The sequence below is a fragment of the Panthera pardus genome, unplaced genomic scaffold, assembly GCF_024362965.1.
Source record: "Panthera pardus isolate Hobbes unplaced genomic scaffold, ASM2436296v1 HiC_scaffold_23, whole genome shotgun sequence".
NCBI lineage: Eukaryota > Metazoa > Chordata > Mammalia > Carnivora > Felidae > Panthera > Panthera pardus.
In genome coordinates this window covers 578,009-602,084 of record NW_026526799.1, presented here as the reverse complement: position 1 = coordinate 602,084, position 24,076 = coordinate 578,009, and the positions used below count along the sequence as shown (strand labels likewise).

The window sequence follows — 24,076 nt, the reverse complement described above, 5'->3', positions numbered from 1 at the left end:
GCAGAATGTGTGCCACACACTCTGGTGCTCCGTGGGGACCACCTGTCACTCCAAGCTGGATGCAGCTGTGGACGGCACCAGGTGTGGGGAGAGCAAGGTAGGGGGCAGTGTCAGGTGGGGGGGAGGGGTGGGGCTCCCAGCATGCCTCTGCTCTGCAGGCAGCCTTGGCTCAGGCTCTCGGAGCCCAGCCTCTCTGCCCTGTCCCGCCTGCGCGCTGGACCAGGAAGTCGGCACCTGGGCTCTGTCGTTCCTGTGCGCCTCCACCACTGGGAGGAGCCTCCTCTCTCCTGAGAGGTCTTGTCCTCTGCCTGCCCTGGCCCCCCAGCTGCCACAGTGTCACCCGGGCGGGGATGGCCGACTGGCCTGGGTGCGCGTCTCCACCTGGTCGGCTGTCTCGGTAGTGGTGTCTGAACGGGGAGTGTGTTCCTGTCGGCTTCCGGCCTGAGGCTGTGGACGGCGGCTGGTCGGGCTGGAGCGCCTGGTCCGTCTGCTCGCGGAGCTGTGGTGTGGGCGTGCAGAGTGCCGAACGGCGGTGCACGCAGCCTGTGTGAGTGTGGGGCTGGGGCCACCCGGGGACGCGGTGGCACCGCGCTCGCCGTGCGCTCACTCTGCCTCCCCCCCCCCCCCCCAACAGGCCCAAGTACAAGGGCAAGTACTGTGTGGGCGAGCGGAAGCGCTTCCGTCTGTGCAACCTGCAGGCCTGCCCCCCCGGCCGCCCCTCGTTCCGCCACGTCCAGTGCAGCCACTTCGACGCCATGCTCTACAAGGGCCAGCTACACACCTGGGTGCCGGTGCTCAACGACGGTGAGTCCTGCCGCCCTCGGGGAGGGGCCGGGGGGTGGGTGGCAGGAGCCGGGACCCCACCCCAGGGGGGCCGTGCCGTCCCCGGAGCCTCCAGCCCGTCCCTGACACACAGTGCGACGCCCGCCCCGGCTGTCCCTCACGGCTCTCCCCTTGGGCCCCCAGCCAGCCCCTGTGAGCTGCACTGCCGGCCTTCGAGCGAGTACTTTGCTGAGAAGCTCAGGGACGCTGTGGTGGATGGCACCCCCTGCCACCAGGGCCGGCCCGGCCACGACCTCTGCATCAATGGCATCTGCAAGGTATGCCCGACGGGAGGGGCGTCTCCCACAGCAGCTGCCCCGGGTTCCCTCCTGGTCCCCCTCTGGCCCCCGTCAGCAAAGGCCACCGCCCCCACCAGCACTGGAGCCCCTCACAGGCAGACCGTGTACCCCCAGCCCCTGCACCGTGGCCCTCCTCCCCTCCTCCCTGCCTGCTGTCTGAGCCTCTGAAGCTCGGCCCGCACCTGCACAGCCCCTGCCGGGAAGCCAGAGCCCGGGTCAGCCTCCTGCTGGCCGAATGACCCCGGGCAGTGGTGTCCTCTGAGAGAGAAAGTGGCCGGTTCTGTACCCCTGTCACCAGGTTCGGTGACGTCACTGCAGGGACATGCAGGGCCCCGAACCTGGCAGATGAGCGTCAGTAACGCCGGCAGCGTGTATGCTCGTTTCTGGCGTCAGCCCTGGCCTCTTCCCCACCCGTGTCCCAGCCACTGTCCCCCACCCGACGCGCTGGGGCCCAGAGTGGCAGGGACGCTCTTGCCCGGGGCCTCTGATACAGATTCCTGTTTCCGGGAAACTTTCGTCCACGCTGGGGGAGCCCCTGGGGTGCCAGTGCCCCGCCTGCTGTAGCTCTTTGTGAAAGGCCCTCCCCCCCCGTACCTCGTGACCCCTCAGCATGGCCTCACTGCACGCGTGGATCCCCCTGTGTCACACCCGGGGACAGGCGGAGCGGGGGCCTGCTCCCACCCCGGCGGACCCTGGCGGCAGGGGCCAGGGAGGGCTGCCAGCTGGTGGCCAGGCACTGGGGACTCCCTCCCGTGTGTTCCAGAACGTGGGCTGTGACTTCGAGATTGACTCGGGTGCTGTCGAGGACCGCTGTGGCGTGTGCCACGGCAACGGCTCCACCTGCCACACCGTGAGCGGGACCTTCGAGGAGTCTGAGGGCCTGGGTACGCGGTGGGTGGGTGGCGGGGGGGGGGGGGTCCTCCTAACTCGGCAGCCCTGCCTGATCCCCGGGGTCCCGCCCGGGCTAGAGACCGGAGGCAGGGAGACCACCCCGCTGGGTCCTCTCGGGCGTCGGGCACCTTGGCCCAGACACAGAGACGTGTACTCAGGGGAGTCCTCCTGCCCCGGGGACCCCGGGTTGGCTGATGAGGCTTATGGGTGGCGCCAGCCCCTTCAGAGGCTACCACCTTCTTGTGAGGCTTCAGAGAGCCGCCCCCCCCCCCAACTCCACCCCCTCAGCCGTGTGAGTGCCGGCTGCGTGTGCTGGGTGAGGGGGGCTTGAAGGTGAGGAGCTCACAGCGACAGGTGACGAAAGCTTTCAGTGTGGCAGGTGCGGTTGTGGGGGGCCCAGCAGGCTGTGAGGAAGGAGGTCCTGACCCGGGGAGGTGAGGGGAGACTTCCTGGAGGAGGGGGGAGTTTAGCTGGTGCATGAAAGACCCAGGTGAGATGGGAGGAGCGTTTCACGCAGGAAAGAGCTGTGTCCCCGAGGCCCGGGTGCATCTCTGTGCAGGCACCCATAAGGAGCGGGGCCTCGGGCGCTGGGCCAGGACGCTCGGACCCTGGAGCCCCATTCATACCCCAGCAGGACCCTCGGGCATGTTACTTAATCTGTCTGGGCCTCAGTTTCCTCACCGGTCAGATGGGGGTGACGGCAGCCCCTGCGTCACCGGGTAAAGCGCATAGAGTCAGTGAAGGAACGGGAACGGGCTGTGTGGGCAGCACGGAGGGTGTCCCCGGGAAGGGCCCAGCCAGCCTAGGCATCCAGGAGAGGCGTGAAGGGGCATGGGTCACGGGGGCAGGATTTGAGGGTCCCCTTTAGGTTTAGGTGACCTAGGACACATGGGACCCTCTGCCTTCTGGAGGAGCTTGGGCCCCGGGCTGGTGGTGGGACCTTTGCCGTCAGCAGGCCGGGTGGAGCGGGAAGGGGGGCGAGGGAAGGGGACGGTCAGCCTCTTAGCGTCTGCACACCCCCTGGCCAACAGGGTACGTGGACGTGGGGCTGATCCCGGCTGGCGCCCGTGAGATCCGCATCGAGGAGGTGGCTGAGGCCGCCAACTTCCTGGCCCTGCGGAGCGAGGACCCTCACAAGTACTTCCTCAACGGGGGCTGGACCATCCAGTGGGGCGGGGACTACCCGGTGGCGGGCACCACCTTCACGTACGCGCGCACAGGCAACTGGGAGAACCTCACGGCCCCCGGCCCCACCGACGAGCCCATCTGGATCCAGGTGCCTGCCTCCTGAGGCCCAGGGTGGGGGGCAGAGTTGGGCCCCGGGGGTCCAGCACCCCCTGCCCCATGGTGAGACAGGGCCCTGGGCCTCTGCCTCCCTTACCCCGTCTCTAGGACAGCCCCACGGTGTAGCCCCAGGTCCCAGAGGTGGCTGGGGCTGGGTCCCTTCCAGTGATCACTCTGGGCAGGTGGCAGGATGCCTCGTGCTCGTGGGGCCATCTCATGCTCGTGGGGATGCCTTGTGCTCATGGCCCTGGGTGGGCGGTGGGGACACCTTGTGCTCGTGGCCCCAGGTGGGTGGTGGGGACGCCTCGTGCTCGTGGCCCCAGGTGGGTGGTGGGGATGCCTCACGCTCGTGGGGCCCTGGGTGGGCAGTGGGGACGCCTCGTGCTCATGGCCCTGGGTGGGCGGTGGGGACGCCTCGTGCTCGTGGCCCCAGGTGGGTGGTGGGGACGCCTCGTGCTCGTGGCCCCAGGTGGGCGGCGGGGACGCCTCGTGCTCGTGGCCCCAGGTGGGCGGCGGGGACGCCTCACGCTCGTGGGGCCCCGGGTGGGCGGTGGGGATGCCTTGTGCTCATGGCCCCAGGTGGGTGGTGGGGACGCCTCGTGCTCGTGGCCCCAGGTGGGTGGTGGGGACGCCTCACGCTCGTGGGGCCCTGGGTGGGCAGTGGGGACGCCTCGTGCTCATGGCCCCGGGTGGGCGGTGGGGACGCCTCGTGCTCGTGGCCCCAGGTGGGTGGTGGGGACGCCTCATGCTCGTGGGGCCCCGGGTGGGCGGTGGGGATGCCTTGTGCTCATGGCCCCAGGTGGGTGGTGGGGACACCTCGTGCTCGTGGGGCCCTGGGTGGGCAGTGGGGATGCCTCGTGCTCCTGGCCCTGGGTGGGTGGTGGGGACGCCTCGTGCTCGTGGGGCCCTGGGTGGGCGGTGGGGACGCCTCGTGCTCGTGGCCCCAGGTGGGTGGTGGGGACGCCTCGTGCTCGTGGCCCCAGGTGGGTGGTGGGGACGCCTCACGCTCGTGGGGCCCTGGGTGGGTGGTGGGGACGCCTCACGCTCGTGGGGCCCTGGGTGGGTGGTGGGGACGCCTTGTGCTCATGGCCCCGGGTGGGCGGTGGGGACGCCTCGTGCTCGTGGCCCCAGGTGGGCGGTGGGGACGCCTCGTGCTCGTGGCCCCAGGTGGGTGGTGGGGACGCCTCACGCTCGTGGGGCCCTGGGTGGGTGGTGGGGACGCCTCGTGCTCGTGGCCCTGGGTGGGCGGTGGGGACGCCTCGTGCTCATGGCCCTGGGTGGGTGGTGGGGAAGCCTCGTGCTCGTGGCCCCCTGGGTGGGTGGTGGGGACACCTCATGCTCGTGGGGCCCTGGGTGGGCGGTGCGGACGCCTCATGCTCACGGGGCCCCTTGCCCACCCGCCTTAGCTGCTCTTCCAGGAGAGCAACCCCGGGGTGCGCTACGAGTACACCATCCACAGGGAGGAGGATGGCCACGGCCACGGCCAGCCGCCCGAGTTCTCCTGGAGCTACGGGCCCTGGAGCCAGTGCACGGTCACCTGTGGCACAGGTGAGGAAAGGGGTGGGCGCGGTGCCCGGCTTCAGCCTCCGGCTGGCTGCTTACGTGTGGCTCTCGGGCCCCCGTGTCCAGAGCGGGGCCGCCGGCAGCCCTGCCCCTGGGTCCTTCAGGGGAGAGGCCGGCACAGGACCGGACACGTGCTGAGCGCCCGGTGTGTCTCAGCTGCTGGCACTCTGTCCCCAGAGACGCGTCGGCTGCCCCTTCCTTCGTTCTCACTGCTCAGCAGGCCCCTCACTGGCGCTTCTGTCCCACGCCGGCCACCGGACCCTCGTCCTCGCAGCCTTCCGTGGGCTCCTTCCTCCACCTCCTGCTGCAGATGGGCTTTGCGGCTCCTTCCGGGGCGGCCCAGAGCCTGGTGCTCCCTGGCTGCTGCCCCAGGAGGGGCTTCGCAGGGGGGATGGGGAGGAGGAGGAGAGGTGGGGAGGAGGGAGCCAGGACCACCAGCGTGTCCCCACCCCGAGCCTCTGGGCCCAGTGGCCTGTTCCCCACGCGCACTCATTTCTTCCAACTGTAGGAGACGTGTAAAAGTGTCGCTGACTCCCTGTTCCCCGGGGCTCGTCACCCCCAGTGCGCCTCAGTGTCCAGGGATCTCAGCATCAGGAGTCTGGGACAGACGTCTGCTCGTTCCTTTTTAGTTTTTAGTTTTTTATTTTGAGAGACAGCGCGAGTCAGAGAGGGACAGAGAGGGGGTGGGGGGAGGGGGAGAATCCCAAGCAGGGTCCGCGCTGTCAGCACAGAGCCTGACTCGGGGCTCAAACCCATGAACCACGAGATCACGACCTGAGGCGAATAAAAACTTGGACACTTCATCGACTCAGCCACCCAGGCACCCCTCAAACGTCCCTTAACAACCTCGTGTGGTGATAAAGTGGAAACCGACACACGGAAACCTGGCAGAAATTTTCAAAAGCTGTTAAAAAGTATCCCGTCCCATAGAGCGTCTTTGCGTTTACAAACATGACCGCAAACCCGTTAGACCAGGCCCTGGGGGTCAGCGGACGGCCGCTTCACAGGTGGGCGGCTGAGGGGCGTGTGGCGCTACAGGTCGTGGGGTGCCAGCTGGAGCACCAGTGCAGGTGGCTCGGGGTGGCCTTAGGGACCCAGGACCCCTCTCCCCATCCGAGTGTTCCCCTCACGTGTGTCAAGGTAGCCCCGCCCTCCCCCTTCTTGGGGTCCAGGCAGGAAGAAGGAAGGGGCGAGGGGCTGACCCCCAGGGGAGGGACTCGTGTCCTTTTCTCCTGTGTCCTTCCCTCGCGCATGGGAACTCCCGTGGGGAGTGTTCTCAGCAGGCCCTCGCAGAGAACCAGAATTCTGTTAGGGGAGGAGGAGTGGACAGGACGGAAGGCTCAGGCCAAGGAGACCTGGTCTTCTGGCCTGTGAGGGAAGCAGGGGAAGGCAGGGCCTGCTGGATGGTCCTGCCACCGGAGACAGTGTGGGGTCCGCGTCCAAGGGGAGGAGCGCGGTCGTGCAAAGGCCCAGAGGCAGGTGGTGGCTGGGGGACAGAAACAGTGACAAAGGCGGGCTGGAGAGGAGTGTCTGTTTGGGGGTCTGGCGAGTGGCCTCGCTCCGCCTTTTCTGAGCGCTGACCCCGCTGGGAGGGGAGGCTGGGTTCGCACGACCACGTGTTGTCCTCACACCCTGGCTTCGAGGCAGGTGTTACTGTTCCTCCCACTTACAGATAAATACACGGAGGTGCAGAGAGGCCAGGTGAGCTGCCCAAGCCTCCCAGCTAGGACGCCGAGGGGCTGGGCCCTCAACGCCACGGACCTCCACGCTCTGGTCCCTGTCTAGGGGTGGAGGCAGAGGCCTCGTTCTGGGAGGGTTCTAGAGGAGCGGGTGTGGCCTTGTCTCTGGGTGCGGGGCAGCCCGGGCAGCGGGCACCCTGGGTGCTGGGCCCAGGCTGAGCCCCCGCGGCCCCCCAGGCGTGCAGAGGCAGACTGTGCACTGTGCCGAGCGACAGGTGGGGCCCGTGGACGAGAGACACTGTGACCCCCTGGTCCGGCCTGATGACCGCCAGAGGCAGTGCAGCGAGGAGCCGTGCCCCGCCCGGTGAGCCCGCCCTGACCGCTCCTGGCCCTGCCACGCACCCCACATCCGGGGCCCACGGGAGGGGCTAAGGGAGTGGGGCTAAAGGCCCAGGTCGTGGCCACCACCACCCCAGCCTGGAGCAGCTGGCCTAGGATGTCCATGGTCACTAGGGTTTGGGTCTTGCCCAGCCCCCCGGGGAGGTCCTGTCACTGGGCTTCGGGGCTTGCAGCTCTGGGAGATTGTCCCCTGGGCCCTGACCCGACCCGCCTGCGCCCCGAGTGCCTGGGAGATTGTCCCCTGCGTCCTGACCCACCTGCACCTTGAGTGCCTGGGAGATTGTCCCCTGGGCCTTGACCCGACCTGCCTGCGCCCCGAGTGCCTGGGAGATTGTCCCCTGGGCCCTGACCCGACCCGCCTGTACCCCGAGTGCCTGGGAGATTGTCCCCTGCGTCCTGACCCACCTGCACCCTGAGTGCCTGGGAGATTGTCCCCTGGGCCCTGACCCGACCCGCCTGCGCCCTGAGTGCCTGGGAGATTGTCCCCTGGGCCCTGACCCGACCCGCCTGCACCCCGAGTGCCTGGGAGATTGTCTCCTGCGTCCTGACCCGACCCGCCTGCGCCCCGAGTGCCTGGGAGATTGTCCCCTGGGCCCTGACCCGACCCGCCTGCGCCCTGAGTGCCTGGGAGATTGTCTCCTGCGTCCTGACCCACCTGCACCCTGAGTGCCTGGGAGATTGTCCCCTGGGCCCTGACCCGACCTGCCTGTACCCCGAGTGCCTGGGAGATTGTCCCCTGGGCCCTGACCCGACCCGCCTGCGCCCCGAGTGCCTGGGAGATTGTCCCTGGGCCCCGCCCCGCCCCACCCCACCTGCACCCCGAGTGCCTGGGAGATTGTCCCCTGGGCCCTGACCCGACCCGCCTGCGCCCCGAGTGCCTGGGAGATCGTCCCCTGGGCCCTGACCCGACCCGCCTGCGCCCCGAGTGCCTGGGAGATCGTCCCTGGGCCCCGCCCCGCCCCGCCTGCACCCCCAGTGCCTGGGAGCGCGGCCAGGCTCCGCTGATGTGGCCCGTGTGCCTCGCAGGTGGTGGGCAGGGGAGTGGCAGGCGTGCTCCCGCTCCTGCGGGTCTGCGGGGCTCTCCCGCCGCTCCGTGCTGTGCATCCGCGGTGTGGGGCCGGATGAGCAGAGGGCTCTGCAGCCGCCTGCCTGTGAGCACCTCCCCCGGCCCCCTGCCGAGAGTCCTTGTAACCGTGAGGTGCCCTGCCCTGCCACCTGGGCCGTGGGGAACTGGTCTCAGGTGAGTGTCAGGATGCGGGGCCCGCCCCCAGCTCCACCATCGGTCTCCAGGGGGCCCTTCCTGGTGGGCCCCACGGTGGGAGGGCGGGGGGACTGGGCTGCCCTGGAGAGCCACCACCGCACGCCACGGTCTGGGGCTGGACAGGCCCAGAGACGGCTGGCCGAGGCCTCCCGCTCTGCCCTCGGCCAGCAGGCAGGGCGCCCCGGGCCCCGACCTCCCCTGGCCCCTGACCTCCCCTGGCCCGAGCCCCTCTCTCCGGCCTCCTCTCCAGTGCTCGGCTACGTGTGGGGACGGCGCCCGGCTCCGGAGCGTCCTCTGCACCAACGACACCGGCATCCCCTGTGACGAGGCGTGGCGGCCGGCCGGCAAGGCTACCTGCTCTCTGCCGCCCTGTCCGCGGACCCTGGACGTGCTGGGCCCCGAAGGCTCGGGCAGCGGCTCCTCCAGCCACGAGTTCCTCAACGAGATCGACTTCATCCCCCCGCGCCTGGCCCCACGCCCCCCGCCCCCCTCGTCACCTGAGCCGACCGGCGTGGGCAACGCCATCGAGGAGCACCCTGGGCTGGGCCCGCCGGGGCCCGTGTTCGTCGACGATTTCTACTACGACTACAATTTCATTAACTTCCACGAGGACCTCTCTTACGGGCCCTTGGAGGACCCCGCCCCAGACCTGGCAGGTGCGGGGGACCGGACGCCCCCGCCCCAGAGCAGTCCCGCTGAGCCCCCCACAGCCTCCCCCCTGCTGGCCTCAGAGCTTCCTGGGACGCCAGGAGGCGGGTCGCCTGCCCCTTGGCCCGGCCAGGCTGGCCTCTCCCCGCCCCCACCCTCAGAGCAGACCCCCGCGGACCCCCTGGTCAATTTCTTGCCTGAGGAAGACACCCCTGTTGAGGCCCCAGACTCTGGGCTCCCCAGCTTGCCCCGGCCCCCCACTCTAGCCGGTGGCACGGAGAAACCGGCCGTCCCTGGGAGCCAAAACGGGGTCCTGGGAGGGGAAGACAGCCAGAGCTGGACGTCCCCTCCGTGGTGGGAGAGGACCAACGAGCTGTCTGAGGAGGAGGGTACCGGCCCCCCCCCAGGGCCCCACCCCACCCCACCCGCCTCACCTGCCACGGGCCCCAGCCATTCCTCCCCCAGTCCCGACGCAGGATCGCTGTGGACAGCTGGGACTGTGGCCTGGGAGCCAACTCTGAACGGTGGCCTGGGGCCTGCGGACAGTGAGCTGTGGCCCGGCACGGGGGGGGCTCCTGCCCCTCCTCCTCCGTCGGTCGCTCAGCCGGAGACCCGGGACGGGGACAGCACCCCGGAGCCGGGGCCTCCCACCCCTCGGACCCCGGCAGCACCAGGAGCCTTCCTCCTGCCGGCCCCGGGCCCAGGACTTGTGGGCCCCGAGTCCCCCGGTTCCGTGGTGGTCACACCAGCTCAGGACGGCTCGGCCAATGGCAGCGTCGCCCCTGAGGCCCAGCCAGACCCCAGCCTGGCCGTGCGCCTGCCCCCTGCTGGGAATGCCAGCTGGGAAGTGGGCAACTGGAGCGAGGTAGGGGCCTCACCACCTCTGTCTCCTCCTCTGGGACCCGGGGACCGAACCCTGCTGGTGCCGGGGGGGGGGGGGGGGGGGAGGGAAATGTTGCCCTAGGTCACATTCTCCATGTGCCCCTGGGGGCAGTCCACCCTATCAGGCCCGTTTCTTGTCTGAGTGGTGAGGTGTCCAGGGAGGCGCCCATCCCTGGAGTCCCCGGAGGCCCCCAGTGGCACAGGGGTCCGCCGGGAGGGCAGGTAGCACAGACGGGGGCAGCGTCCCTCACACCCGGCTGGCAAGCTCCCTGGACGGGGCGGCCATAGCCCCCCGCCCCCAGCGGCCCCTCCCCGCTCAGGCCGGCGAGGGTCTGAACTCGACAGGAAGAAGCTGGCAGGTGCCCCCACAGTGTCACTGTGCAACTCTGTTCAGACTCCTCGTCCTGGGTGGGGAGGGACAGGCAGAGACAGGAATCCAGACTCCCTTCCTCTGTGACTTCGGGGAGCAGTGAGCCTGGTCACGACGGCTGGGTCACCTCTTGTGTCCCCTGCGGGCACAGACAGTGGCTTGTGATTTCTGGTCCTCACGCACAGTCATCTTGGGAGGTGGGTGGAGAGCCCCCTCTGCAGAGGGGGAGGCTGAGGCCCTGGCTCCACCAGGGTCCCCACCCCCCACCTGGATGGGCAGCCCCTGGCTGGGGATCTGCCCGCCCTCACGGCCCGTGCCCTGATCCCCAGTGCTCCACCACCTGCGGCCTGGGTGCCGTGTGGAGGCCTGTGCGCTGCAGTTCGGGCCGGGAGGACGACTGTGCCCCCGAGGGCCGGCCCCAGCCTGCCCGCCACTGCCACCTGAGGCCGTGTGCCGCCTGGCACGCGGGCAACTGGAGTAAGGTTCGCGGGCCTGGGGTGGGAGGCGCCCGGCTGCCATCGTGTGCTCATCCGGTCCCCTGCCTGGTCCCTGCTCGGTTCCCTGCGACCTGCCCCAGCCCCCCTCCCCCCCGTAGCTGCCGTCACCCTCGGGACCTCGTCGTCACCCGCTCTACGTTGCGCCCTGTCCATCCGCCCCGGGGCCGGGCGGAGGATGGGGTCCCGCAGGCCGCGCGCGCTCGTGCGTGGGGTACGCTCACCCGTGCTGCTCGGCCCGCAGTGCTCCCGCAGCTGTGGCGGAGGGTCCTCGACGCGGGACGTGCAGTGCGTGGACACGCAGGACCTCCGGCCTCTGCGGCCCTTCCACTGCCAGCCGGGGCCGGCCATGCCACCGGCGCGCCGTCCCTGCGGCGCCCAGCCCTGCCTCAGCTGGTACGTCTCTTCCTGGAGAGAGGTGAGGCCTGGGGGCCGGGGCGGGGCAGGGGTGGGGGTGGCCTCGGCCCCTAGAAGCGCCCTCAGCCCGTTCCCTGCCATCGCGCCCTCCTAGTGCTCGGAGGCTTGTGGCGGTGGCGAGCAGCGGCGTCTGGTGACCTGCCCGGAGCCGGGCCTCTGCGAGGAGGCCCTGAGACCCAACAGCACGCGGTCCTGCAACACCCAGCCCTGTACCAAGTGGGTGGTGGGGCCCTGGGGCCAGGTGAGCTGCCCACGGAGGAGGGGCGGGACAGGTGCCCGGCAGCCACCGCTTGGTCCTCCGCCCTAGGCGTCCATTCTGCTCACCGCAGACGCGGGCGGTGGCCACACGAGGTCCCCACCCTGCTGCTGGGGACAGAGGAAGAGGACCGGGCGGGTTCTCTGGCGCGGAGGACTCTGGGGGTGAGGCCCGAGGGGAGCACCCGACGCAGGGGGGCGGGAACGGAAGCCGTGAATCTTCAGGGACCCCAGCGGAGGCCTAGGCGGCAGCCGGGTGGAGGAGGGGCCGGCGGGGGGCCCCCCGGCTCGGGGGTTCCAGCACCTCCGGCCGCCCAGTGACTCCGGGCCGGTGGCTCTGCCTTGCGGGGCCGCTGTTTCTTCGTCTTCGACAGCGGGGGGTGAAGGTTAACACGATGAGGCCCTCAGCCCAGGGCCTGGCACCAAGTGTCAGAGGTGAAACCTGTTTGGAGGGTTTTTTACCACCTCGGACCCTAACGGATCAGAATAAAGCCTGACTCCGGACGGAGGGCTCCCTTGAGAAACTTTCTGCCTCCCCCCCTCCCCCACCGCGCTGCCCCGGGGCCGTGGTGGGTCCTCCAGGCCCTGTCCCTGTCCCTGTCCCTGTCCCTGTCTCGGGCCTCCTGGGCCTCCACGCAGGTGTACCTCCTGCAGGTGAATGCCAGGTGGGCTCTGAGGAGGCAGGGGAGGGTGCTGCCAGGTGCAGGGACTGGCTCCAGGCGACGCCCCCCCCCCCCCCACACCGTGCTCGGCCCCTCACCTCTGCCCCCCCCACCTCTGCCCCCCCCACAGTGCTCACCCCCTCACCTCTGCCCCCCCCTCACCTCTGCCCCCCCCACAGTGCTCACCCCCTCACCTCTGCCCCCCCACAGTGCTCGGCCCCTCCCCCCAGCCCCCTCCCCCCCCAGTGCTCACCCCCTCACCTCTGCCCCCCCGTGCTCACCCCCTCACCTCTGCCCCCCCACAGTGCTCGGCCCCTCCCCCCAGCCCCCTCCCCCCCCCACAGTGCTCACCCCCTCACCTCTGCCCCCCCCTCACCTCTGCCCCCCCCACAGTGCTCACCCCTTCACCTCTGCCCCCCCACAGTGCTCACCCCCTCACCTCTGCCCCCCCCACAGTGCTCACTCCCTCACCTCTGCCCCCCCACAGTGCTCACCCCCTCACCTCTGCCCCCCCCACAGTGCTCACCCCCTCACCTCTGCCCCCCCCTCACCTCTGCCCCCCCCACAGTGCTCACCCCACCTCTGCCCCCCCACAGTGCTCGGCCCCTCACCTCTGCCCCCCACAGTGCTCGGCCCCTCACCTCTGCCCCCCACAGTGCTCGGCCCCTCACCTCTGCCCCCCACAGTGCTCGGCCCCTCACCTCTGCCCCCCCCACCGTGCTCACCCTCTCACCTCTGCCCCCCCACAGTGCTCGGCCCCTCCCCCCAGCCCCCTCCCCCCCCCACAGTGCTCACCCCCTCACCTCTGCCCCCCCCACCTCTGCCCCCCCCACAGTGCTCACCCCCTCACCTCTGCCCCCCCCACAGTGCTCACCCCTTCACCTCTGCCCCACCCTCACCTCTGCTCCCCTACAGTGCTCACCCCCTCACCTCTGCCCCCCCACAGTGCTCACCCCCTCACCTCTGCCCCCCCACAGTGCTCACCCCCTCACCTCTGCCCCCCCCACAGTGCTCACCCCCTCACCTCTGCCCCCCCCCAGTGCTCACCCCCTCACCTCTGCCCCCCCCACAGTGCTCACCCCCTCACCTTTGCCCCCCCACAGTGCTCGGCCCCTCCCCCCAGCCCCTCCCCCCCCCACAGTGCTCACCCCCTCACCTCTGCCCCCCCCCACAGTGCTCACCCCCTCACCTCTGCCCCCCCCCACAGTGCTCACCCCCTCACCTCTGCCCCCCCCACAGTGCTCACCCCCTCACCTCTGCCCCCCCCACAGTGCTCACCCCACCTCTGCCCCCCCACAGTGCTCGGCCCCTCACCTCTGCCCCCCACAGTGCTCGGCCCCTCACCTCTGCCCCCCCCACCGTGCTCACCCTCTCACCTCTGCCCCACCCACAGTGCTCGGCCCCTCACCTCTGCCCCCCACAGTGCTCAGCCCCTCACCTCTGCCCCCACAGTGCTCGGCCCCTCACCTCTGCCCCCCCCAGTGCTCACCCTCTCACCTCTGCCCCACCCACAGTGCTCGGCCCCTCACCTCTGCCCCACCCACAGTGCTCACCCCCTCACCTCTGCCCCCCAACAGTGCTCGGCCCCTCACCCCTGCCCCCTCCTCCCCCACAGTGCTCGGCCCCCTGCGGTGGCGGTGTGCAGAGACGCCTGGTCAGGTGTGTCAACACCCAGACTGGGCTGCCCGAGGAGGACAGTGACCAGTGTGGCCACGAGGCCTGGCCCGAGAGCTCCCGGCCGTGCGGCACCCAAGACTGTGAGCTCGGCGAGGCTCCACGTGAGTGCTTCCTTGCGGTGGCTGTGCCGGGGTGGGGCGGGGCGGGGCGGGGGTGGGGGGCGCGATGGGGCACGAGGGAGACGGGACCCCCTGTCCAGCTGCCGCCCCCACGGCACTGGCTGGCTGAGAACGGTGAGGCCGCGGGTTACCAGGCAGGAGCCGGGGCAAGGCCAGGGTCGGAGGCAAGGGGGTCCGGCCCACCGCACCCCGCGGGCGGCTCCCTCTGGCACAGGAAGAGGGGCGGCGGCCGACCTGGCCCCCAGGTTGCCTTGTGGCCTGGAGCAAGCTCCTCCTTCCTCTGGGTCTCGGTCACCTGCCGAGTGAGGCCAGGGACGTCCCCGGGACTGTGGAGCCCCGGCTCTGGCTGAGCCCCCCGCCCCACCCCACCCCCGCTCCGGGCTGGAGGGGGGCGGGCGGTGCAGCCACACACAGCCGCCTCCCTTCCAGGGTCCTGCTGGCTGCTTCCTGGCCAGCTGCGTCCTGCTGGAGGAGGGCCCGGCCAGAGGTGGCTCTGCACACACACGGGCGCACAGCCGCCTTCCGGCAGCCCCGGCGGCCCGAGCCGTGCCGAGCACGGGAGACCGGGCTCCTCACCAGCTGTGCGGCCTCGGGCCCCACTTCCCGGCGCATAGAGGGGCCGAGGGCCCCCGTGCTCGGGGACGGGGTGGGTAGAGCAGAAGCCAGGTCCCGGGCGGGGGAGGGCCCAGGAGGTGCTCAGGGAGGGTGGCCCTCTCCCTCTGCTGCCCGGTCCCCGTCAGCCGCTGCCGCCACTGCAGCCGGGGGGTCAGGAGGAGAGCCCAGCCGCTTCTAGCCGCTTCTGTGCCCGTCAGCTGCCCGCACCCCCCCCCACCCCCGGGACATAGGACAGTGTGCGGTGCTCAGGCTGGCATTCAGGGCCTCCGGGCTGTGCCCCCCACCCCGGCTGCCTCCTTGGGCGGTTCCGCCCAGGCCGCTGCGAGGGGTGGTCTGGCCCTCCTCAAATCCCAGCCTCAAGGCCCAGCGGAGACACCACCCGCCCCGACCCCCAGCATCTGCTCAGCAGCAGCTCACGGCCCCTGCCGCAACGCAGCCCGGGCCCCAGCTCCTTCCCGCCCTTCACGCTTGGGCTCAGTGCCAGGGGCACTTGGGCAGCCGTGCTGTCTGGAGGAGAGGGCCAGCTGGGGGAGAGGGTAGGAACAGAGGCCTTTGGGGCCTACAGCCAAGCTGGCCAGGTGTCCAGGGGGCCAGGGGGCGGGCTGCGAGGAGGCGATGGGGGGAGGGGGGCTAGGTGTTTCCTGACCGAGTGAGTAGTTGAGGGTGGAGGCCAGCTGGGGTTACTTGGACACCGAGATCCTGGAGCCCCAGGATGTTGTGACGGTTTGTGGGGTGGTGAGGCAAGACATTCAGAAAGCCTGGAAACTCCAGGGCGTGCGGTCACCGTGGTGAGGCAGCTGACATAGCGTGGCCCACATCCGCCTGTCTGTGGAGGTGGGGGTTGTTGGCAGAGAAGGGAACTGCCCCCCCAGGAGTGAGGAAGCTCGCTTGAGGTCACACAGCGGGAACAGGATGCAGGTCCACAGATGCCGTAGCTCAGACCCGCGGCCAGGAGCGGGGGCGGAGGAGCCAGCCTGCCGCAGGGGCCCTCTGTGTGGCCCAGGGGATGTCCCAGGCCCGCGGCGTGGCTGCCTTCTTGCTCCTCCCGCACCCGGGCGTCTGTGGCACTGAGCCGGGCAGCTGGGGGACGTCAGTGGCAGCGGGGGCGAGGCCGGGAGGGCTGGAAGCAAACCGCTTCCCGAAATAGCTCCGATAAGCACAGGGCGGGAGGGCCAGCCAGGCCCCGGTCTGCCTCCTCCCTCCGTCCCTCCGTCCCTCCTCGGGAGGCTGTGTGGCCCAGGTCACGCCAGGGATGGGGAGGGGCAGCAGGCTCTTTGCCTTCTCAGGAGCCTTTGAGATGGTCACGGGTGGCATCTCGGGGCCTTTCTTCTGGAAACCTGAGGGCGGGCAGGTGGGATGGGGCCACAGCAACAACTGGGGACTGGCACCTCCGGGCCCAGAGGGCTCAAGCCCTTGGGGGTGGCCGCCAAGCCCCTGAGGCTCCTGGCCACCCTGATCCTGGGGACATCCCAGGTGGAGGAGGGAAGGGAGCAGGTGTGGCTCCTCCTGAGGACCCCACCCCACCCCACTCCAGGCTGTGAGCGGGATCGCCTGTCCTTCGGCTTCTGTGAGACCCTCCGCCTGCTGGGCCGCTGCCAGCTGCCTGCCGTCCGCACCCAGTGCTGCCGCTCCTGCCCCCTACCAGGCCACGGGGTCCCCTCCCGCGGCCATCAGCGTGTCGCCCGCCGCTGACCCACTCCAGCCAGGCCAGGCTGCACGAACAGACCGTCCCAGACGCACGGACCTCATGCCCCAGTGCGGGCTGCACCCCAAAGGTGCTAACCCGGCCCGCTGATGGCGGGCTAGGGATCTCTCACCCCAAGAAAGGTATTTTTTTAACAGTCTGCAGAACGTTATTATTGTTATACATAAATGAGCACTATGGTTTCGAGCACGGCGTGACTTCCTCTTGGATTGGGAGAATTTCAGGTCAGACCCCCTGGTCTCTATCCTCCTGACTCACCACCCTTCACGTGCTCCTCGGGGAACCCCTAGAAGAGGTGCTTGGTGGCCTCCTTGGGAGGCCTCCTTGGGAGGTCTTCTGGCAGGAGTACAGCTTGGCAAAGGCGGGGGTGGGCGGGGGTCCTGGGCCACGCTCTTTCCGCCCCTTCAAGTCGCTCGCCCACCCCCCATGTCTCCACTCCAGGAGAGACCTGTGTTTCACAGTGAATGGGTCACACCCTCCCTCGAGCAGTAAGGCCCTCTGGTCTCCAGCAGGGGCTGTCCCCTGGGATGATCGCGATGGGGTCCGGGACACCCTGTCTGGTTCCTGGATGATGGCGATGGGGTCTGGGACGCCCTGTCTGGTTCCTGGCCCTCGCCAACTTCGGCTGTTACCTGCACCAGGGGGAGAGACGGGGTGCAGGTAGGAGCAGATGGGCGGCCACATCCTTCCTGGTCCCCGCTTGTCCCTTTCCCACATCTCCATGTTCAGAGACAGATTTGGGGGGGGGGGTTCCTGCCCCGCCAACCCCAGCTGCTGGGCTCCTGTGACGCTGACCCGTGACCTAACACCTGCCCACCAGAGCCCCCTTCTTGCCGGACAGACCTAGGTCCACGGAGGCAGGCGTGAACAGCAGATGGCAGGTGGGCACCGGGTGCTCTGGGGAGTATTCTGGGCTCGAACCAGGAATGAGGCGGCTGGGGGCGGGGGGGGGGGGGGGGGCGGCCCAGCTGCTCCTCCAGGAAGTGGCCTGGGTAGGCTCCAACCCTTACCTCTAGCTATGAGTCTTGAACTTGACCCTCTTACACGGTGCTCACAAGCCCTACTCCTGGAGAGCGTAGACCCCTTCTTCACGTGGGGGACACCGAGGCTGAGAGGGGCCCCGGCCCCCCGCCCCGTGCACACCAGGGGACACCACATTCAGTTCCACGGCATGTGCCGTTCACGGCGGTCCTTAGGCTGCGGCAGCGAGGGCCACGCGGCCACTTGTGCATCAGAGGCTGAAGCCACCAGCAGGCGTCTGTCACGGGGACCGGTCCCTACGTGGAAGGCACGGAGGGAGAGGTGCCCAGCCGCTCCCCGGCTTCCCGTTCTCCGCACACAGCACCCTTCCGGTAACACCCCCTCGCCGCCGGCTGCAGAGCCCCGTCCGCTCTGCGTGGGTCTGGCCCAAGCCCCCTTCCACCTGAGCTCTGGGCTGCCCCCAGCAGGAAGACGGCTTTGGCAGAGCTAGTCACTCTGAGGTCACTTCAGGAAAGCGAGTCACGGGGGCTTGAGAGAGTCCCAGGATCCTGCGCTGGGGGAGGGGCAGCAGGCTTCCTTCCTGTGTTTGCAGCAGCTCTGGGGACCCACGCTCTGTGACGGCCTCCGTACGGGCGCCTGACCCACACCGAGCAGGGGCGAGAGCCAGAGGGCACGGCCCGGGGGTCCCAGTGCCGGCTCCGCTCCCGCTGCTGTGGCCGCAGGAACCCCCAGCCTCACAGAGTCTGACCTGGAGACTCTCAGCGGGCCCTCGTCTGCTCTGTCCGGGAACCCTCCCTGGAGCCCCCTCCCCCACACCGTGGAAAGACATTTGGTCTTAATCATCGTGGTGTGTTTTTCCGATGATGGGGGCTGAGGGGGATGGCGTCCCCGGTGGCAGCCGAGCGGTCAGCCCAGACGAGAGGCAAACAACCCATGACTCAGGCGGGGCACGGCACAGCTGTGACCCGGGGGGCTGCTCCAGACACAGGGCGGCTCCCGGCCGAGGCCCCCCCATTTGCCAGCTCGGCCTCGGCTGCCGGGGCTGCACCGCTGACCGAGGCGAGGCGTCTCGTCCCACACACCCCGAAAGAGCAAACCAAGGGCACGGACCTAAACACCCTGCTGGCAGGTCGGGGAGGCCCCTGTCCCCCCTAAGCCCTGGGGTGAGCCCCATCACAAGCGATTATAACCACATTTCAAACCACAATGTTATACAAATTAGTAGTTTATTTGGCTTTTTAGTAGGACCGTTCCAAAGTTTAACTGGAAGACGAGCACAGAAGCTGCAGAGACATGAAGGAAAGTCACCTGCCAGCAGCCCCCCTGCCGGCACCCCCCCCCCCCCCCCCCGCCTCCCCAGGCTGGCCGCCGCCCAGGGCACCCGGGGAAGACCACGCGGCACAAAGCCAAGGGTGGGGATTTGTGCAATACACACGTTTAGCTTCAAAAAGGAAAACGCGCTGGCTATCTGCCTAGAATATTTCCTATATTGATACAATGGAGGAGAATCCAGTCTCCGTCCAGCCCCAGCGGGTGCTGGACAGCTGTCCGCATGGCCGCAAGTGACCAGGGAGGTGCTACCCGGGGAAGCGGCCCCAGCATGAGCCAGAGGCGGGATGCCCGGGGCCCAGGAGTGGGGAGCCACGTCGTGCTCAGGGTTATACACAAATACAGGGAGCCGTACACAAGACGCGTTATATAAAATAGACGTACGTCATCTAGAAAAACCTCGATACAAAGTCTATAAAAATATAAACTGTAGTGAAAAAATATACAAAAGTATTAACATGTTCAACCCATGAAACAAAAACACATCCACGTGCAAGCTGGCAGGTGCCCCCCCCCCAACACTGTTGAGGGAATCCCCTTGGCCACGGTACACGCGTTTGGGCAAGAAGCGTCGCCACGAGACCCAGCCTGCAGGGGCCCTGGGCCGGTGCTGAGGCTGCCCCATCGGGACGCTGCCCGCCCGGTGGAGGGGGCAGGAGAGGGGGCCGTTCCGGGCCCTGTGGTTCTGGAGCGACGGCCCCATCCTGTCCCGTCCGGACACCCGGAGGCCAGCACCCCTGGCCCGTTCCCCCGACCCCTCGGCTTTCGCACCAACTTCCGGCCTCGGACGACTGCCTGGAGGCAGCAGCACAGCCCGGGCAGCCGCTCCCTGAAACCACGACTCCAGCCACATACAGCGGGAACCTGGGCCCGACCCACGTTTTTAAGATGCATCTTTCTGGGGCAAGACGGACAAAACCAGCGGCACCGTCACCTCCGGGAAATCGATCCGGAAAGTACGGTCTGATCCGGCCGCACATCCTCACCGCTGTCCCCAGGCCGGCAGCTGCGTGGGGGCCAGGGCAGGGGGTCCGCGAACGGCAGTGAGGACGCCACCAGCCGCTCCCAGGAAACGAACAATGGTGCAACGTGTCTGATACCCGAAAATCAAGTCAACCAACCTACGGACGGAAACTCGGTCCGTGGAGATGCGGACCCGGCTTGGACCCTGCTCAACGCTGGCGACGGGACATCCCTACTTGGGAAAAAAGCGCTTCAAATTCCATCGGTTCAGCACTCAGGCTGCATCGAACACATCAACTAAGGGCTGTTTCCAGCTTCTCCAGGTAGTGTAAAAATCCCACTTGAAGTCATTTCTTCCCTATTTGAGCAATACTGTGCCAGGAAACGGTGTCACACGTCCGCGTCAGGGACGGTCCTCGCTGTGATAAGGCAGAAGTCCGCTTCCTTGGGCAAAGCCTCTCTCCGGGGCTTCAAACAGCTAGCGCTCCGTCTCCGGAGCGGCCTGGGCGGCGTGACCCCCACGGCCTCGGGGATGAACAAGGACGCCGCCAGAGCGGATGCCCGTGGGCAGCACTGGGGAGGGGACCCGAGCGGCGCCCCAAGCCCCGGCAGCTGCCTCCCCCCACGCCAGCAGGTGGAGGAGACCTCGACCGTCACCTGGAACCTGCACCACGGCCCCGCCCTGTCCCCTCTACCGAGGCCCCAGGGCGGGGCCTGCTTTGCGGGACGGCTCCCTCCACAGAAGGATCTCACAGAGATCTGCGCCAGGCAGAGGGCAGGCTGAGGGCAGGCGAGCCCAAGCTGGTGCCCAGGAGGGAGTGAGGGCTGTCTGGAAAGCCAGGCCCTTCGCTGCTTGAAATGCTGTGCACGGAAGGGCCAGGGCCGTTCCAGAGTTGAGGCAAGGCCGCCTGCCCGCAGGGAAGGTGTGTGGGTTTTCTACAGGCCGCTTCTGAGCGTGGGACGCACTTGCTTTTCTAGGAAAGGCCCCTCTTCACTACCCTCGTGCCCCCGGAGCAGCCACACTGTGGCCCGGGAGTGCGCGAAGCACAGTGTGGCTGCTCGGCCGGCGGAGGCCCTCGGCTGCACCGGGTGCAGGAGGAGCGAGACAGGGAGGCGCCCGGGACGGGGTCCCGAGGGCACGAGCCAATGACCCACCCAGCTGACACGTGCTGTCAACAGGGCCTGGAAAACATCCAGCCAGTTCACCTGGGGGCGCGCGCAGCCACGCGCCACGGCACGGAAGACGGTCGTAAACGGGACAAACCCCACCGCGAGTGGAGAGGAGAAAGTGCGGCGTGGCCCTGGATGTCTGCCCGGCAGACCTCCAGAGACCACGGGCGTTACATTCGGGCTTTAAAGGAGCAGAGACGTCTCCGCGGTCACCCTTCGGCACACTTTGGTTGTGAGGGCAAGAGCAGCATCGTGGGGGGTGGGGACGGGGACTCAGGTGTCCTCCTCATCGCTGACCAGCTCACCCTTATCAGGGCTGGCGTCCCGTTCACGCAGGAAGTCCTCCCGGATGGCCTCCAGCTCCGTCAGCTCCAGCCGGACCTTCTCCAGGTGGTAGGTGCGCCGGTTCCGGATCTGGCGCAGGGGGAACGGGTTCAGGTCCCCGAAGGAGATACTGATCAGTTTCCTGGAAGGACACAGGACAGGGTCGGAGCGTCAGCAGGGCAGGACACGGGATGGGACCCCAGCGGGCGTATCGCCTGGAGGCCAGCCCTTCTCACGCACAGGCCACGGGGCCGGCCCTGGGCCACGGCCTGGACTCAGACGCGCGCTCGCTGTGTTGCGGGGCAGGTGACGTCCCTTCCCTTTCTGGTTTCTGATTCCTCGTCGAAAGGCTGGGATACGTTAGTGACCTTCCCGAGGTCTGGGGTCACCAGAGCTGCCACCACAACACGCACACAAGGACGGCGCCCGGCACTTGCCTGTGACTGCAGGGCCGGCGAGCCCGAGCCCGAGCCTTCGGGACCAGCAGAAGGATGGCCCGGAGGGCCGTCTCGGGCCTGACCAGGGAGCAGCGGATACCCAGGAGCCACACAACGAGGCTCGAACACGTCTGCAGACAGATGTGGACTCTATGGTTTCCTACTATCCTGGGATCAAGGCACCGATTTACAGTAAACGGTTTAAAATCACAGAAACGGGGCTGTAGCTGCTGGCCAGTGGTTTAGTAAGATCAGAACGAGAAGGTGCCCCAGGGCCCGGGGCCGGGTGCAGCCCCTGATTCGTCCAGTCCAGGGGCTTGTCTTCCCAGCCACAGGGCCCTGGCGCACCTCCAGACCCAGGAGAGGCTGTGAGGACAGAGCCAGCGGCCACGGGTGGCCTGCCACCATCCACCCACGTGGGCTGCCTTGATAGAAGTTTATTCTAGAAGGTGTAACGTTAAGGAGGGTGTAGCCTTTGGCATTTCTCCCTACTGAATTTCCAAACACCTACTCCTTAGCCGGACTCCAGAGGACTCCCTGTGTGAGGTCGAAGGTCAGGAAGGCCACCTTCAAATGCCAAGCTTCCCAGGCTGTTCTAGAACACGGGCACGTGGGAGAACAGGACAGGCCTCCACAGAGCCGTGCCTCCTACTGGGCTCTGCCGGCCGGGGCCGCAGGGGTCTGTGAACGGAAATGTGAGCCCAGACCCGGGACCCAGGGCCACACGACCAGCTCCTTTTCCTACAGCCACGAGTCGCAGACTCCACGCACCTGAGAGCCGGCCTCCAGCCCCCTCTATGGGAGGCAAACAACACTAGGTTATTTTCACAGAGCCTCCGGTGGGACCGTGCTGCCGGGGCCTGTTAGCCCAGCGGGCAGGGCAGAACACTCCGCTCTGCGGCCCGGTCAGGAGATGAGAGCTATCCCATGGTCAGCCCAGGCTGAAGGCCCCAGGGGCCCCGACTCGAGACCGGTTTAATCCGTTGACCCACTGTCTCCTGAGCACGCGGGACGCAGCACCCGCGCCCTCCTTTCTTACGGAGCCGCTCGGTTACGTGCAATTGCTCCCCTGGACCCGCCAGCCTGGGGAGCCGAGTGAAACACCCGGGTCGCCACCCAGCCACGGGGACGGGGTTTCTGAGGCCGACGGCCGGGCGGCTGTGCCCGAGGCCGCTCACGAGGTGGCGCTGCAGAGCCTGCGGGAGGCGCTGCCGGGAGGGTGGGGGGGCACATCCTGCAGCCTGGGCCCGAAGGGAGGTTAGGGGACCCTGACCTGATGGAAGGGTGGCGCACGCTCTCGGCCTGCTCTCTCTCAGGCTTTGCTCCCTGGCTTTTCATTTAGCGAAACCGAGGCCACTACCGCCGATACGTCAAGCTGCCTGAAAATCCTTACAAACCGCGATGCCTTCTGGGCTGTCGGGCGTGGCCTCAGCCATCAGCCCCTTTGCTCACGGCGTCCCCTCCCCGGGACCTGGGCCCAGCCCCTGCCCCAGAGCCCTCCTGCGGCCGGGCTCCCCCAGCGCCGGTGCCCTGAGGGCCTGCGGCTTCTCGCGGGGCCAGCCAAGAAGAGGGGCACCTGCCAGCTTACTGGGGGGCCCTGCGGGCTTTCAAGCAGGTTGTGACACATCAGTGGACGAGAAACCCACGTGGTGAATCATGACAAGCGTTTTGTAACAGGAAGTTAGAAACCTCAACATCTAACACAGACCTTTAGCAAGAACCACAAACATTTCAACAAACCGTTTCACTTCTATACGCTCTGGCACGGGCAGTTCACGTTCTGATATGAAACGGTCTTATGAGCTACAGTCCAAAAAGTCTGAGGGGCGCCTGGGGGGCTCAGTCGGTTAAGCGTCCGACTTTGGCTCAGGTCACGATCTGGCAGTCTGTGAGTTCGAGCCCTGTATCGGGCTCTGCGCTGACGCCGCGGAGCCTGCTTCGGACCCTCTCTCTCTTCCTCTGCCCCTCCCCCTGCTCGCATTCTTTCTCTCAGAAATAATTTAGAAACTAATCTGAAAACGTATGTGAGCCACAGACGCTTCTCTGCGGAAAAACTCATGGCTTCCTCACGGGTAGACAAACCTGACACGGAACACGGTCATGTGCAGGGAAAGGCGGCCCTGTACCACATGGGCAGCAGTGAACTGTACCCCACCTTGGCCGTGGGAGCCCCTGGCGAGTCCCCAGGGCAGCCGCCAAACGCGGTCGGGGGCACACGCACAACACGGACACGATCCGCTGAGGCCTGGGGCCCGGGCCAGAAGCCCGGGGTTCCCCAAGCTCCGCTTCCTGTTCCACGCTCTAGTCTACCCCCTCCGCCCCCCACCCCCCTTCCCCAGGCCCCGGGTCTCCTCTCCGGTGCCAGCCCTCCTGTCTTCCCGACACTTGGGGGACGAAGCCCGTCCTGCTCCGCCACGGCCCCAGACCCGCTGCCTCTCACCTCCACTCCTCAGGACCCCTTTGCCCAGGACACCCTCTCCTTGGGGTCCCCCCGGCCCCGCTCACCCCCACCTTTCCCCTGCACTTGTCCCATCTGGGCTCCCCCCACGGCAGCCCTGAGCCTGTCACGCCAGTGGTCTCCCCTAGGTTTTTCACGTGAGATGTCCGTCCTCGGTCACCGTGGCCCCCGTGCCCCGGACGCTCAGTAAAGGCTTGCTGGACAAATAAAGATGCTGCTTTGCTGCTGGGACTGATGTTCACTGGGGAAAAAATAAACTGTCCTCTATCCTCCCCCCGCCCCTCCCCATCACTGGAGGCCACCTGGTGTCCCCAGCCTGTCCCCACCCTTTCCTCGGGAAGCAGGGACCAGCGCTCCCGCTCTCGCCACGCC

The 24,076-nt window shown here is 68.0% G+C and overlaps 2 protein-coding genes and 1 long non-coding RNA gene across 5 annotated transcripts in view; 2 read left to right on the top strand and 1 right to left on the bottom strand.

The window, feature by feature from the left end:
- ADAMTS7 (ADAM metallopeptidase with thrombospondin type 1 motif 7) overlaps positions 1 to 16,228 on the top strand; it is a 42,823-nt gene extending 26,595 nt beyond the window's left edge. The window contains exons 10-24 of one of the 3 annotated variants that reach the window (XM_053888592.1): positions 5 to 97; positions 402 to 547; positions 635 to 804; positions 967 to 1,100; positions 1,885 to 2,005; positions 3,044 to 3,288; positions 4,715 to 4,844; positions 6,776 to 6,902; positions 7,964 to 8,177; positions 8,449 to 9,711; positions 10,428 to 10,580; positions 10,837 to 11,010; positions 11,104 to 11,250; positions 13,542 to 13,704; positions 15,872 to 16,228. In XM_053888592.1, the coding sequence (XP_053744567.1) occupies positions 5 to 97; positions 402 to 547; positions 635 to 804; positions 967 to 1,100; positions 1,885 to 2,005; positions 3,044 to 3,288; positions 4,715 to 4,844; positions 6,776 to 6,902; positions 7,964 to 8,177; positions 8,449 to 9,711; positions 10,428 to 10,580; positions 10,837 to 11,010; positions 11,104 to 11,250; positions 13,542 to 13,704; positions 15,872 to 16,029 (3,438 nt within the window). In that variant the 3' untranslated portion in view covers positions 16,030 to 16,228. Of the gene's footprint in view, positions 1 to 4; positions 98 to 401; positions 548 to 634; positions 805 to 966; positions 1,101 to 1,884; positions 2,006 to 3,043; positions 3,289 to 4,702; positions 4,845 to 6,775; positions 6,903 to 7,963; positions 8,178 to 8,448; positions 9,712 to 10,427; positions 10,581 to 10,836; positions 11,011 to 11,103; positions 11,251 to 13,541; positions 13,705 to 15,871 lie in introns of those variants that run through there. The other 2 variants (XM_053888591.1, XR_008416821.1) reach the window with 2 other exon arrangements.
- Positions 16,229 to 16,614: 386 nt separating this feature from the next.
- LOC109273581 (uncharacterized) lies at positions 16,615 to 23,928 on the top strand. Its single transcript, XR_002083145.2, has 2 exons — positions 16,615 to 16,923; positions 23,240 to 23,928. It is a non-coding gene; the product is annotated as an uncharacterized LOC109273581 (long non-coding RNA).
- Positions 18,231 to 24,076, bottom strand: part of TBC1D2B (TBC1 domain family member 2B) — a 66,262-nt gene continuing 60,416 nt past the window's right edge. The window contains 1 exon segment of the mRNA XM_053888593.1: positions 18,231 to 20,951. Coding sequence (XP_053744568.1) covers positions 20,759 to 20,951 — 193 coding nt within the window. The 3' untranslated portion in view covers positions 18,231 to 20,758.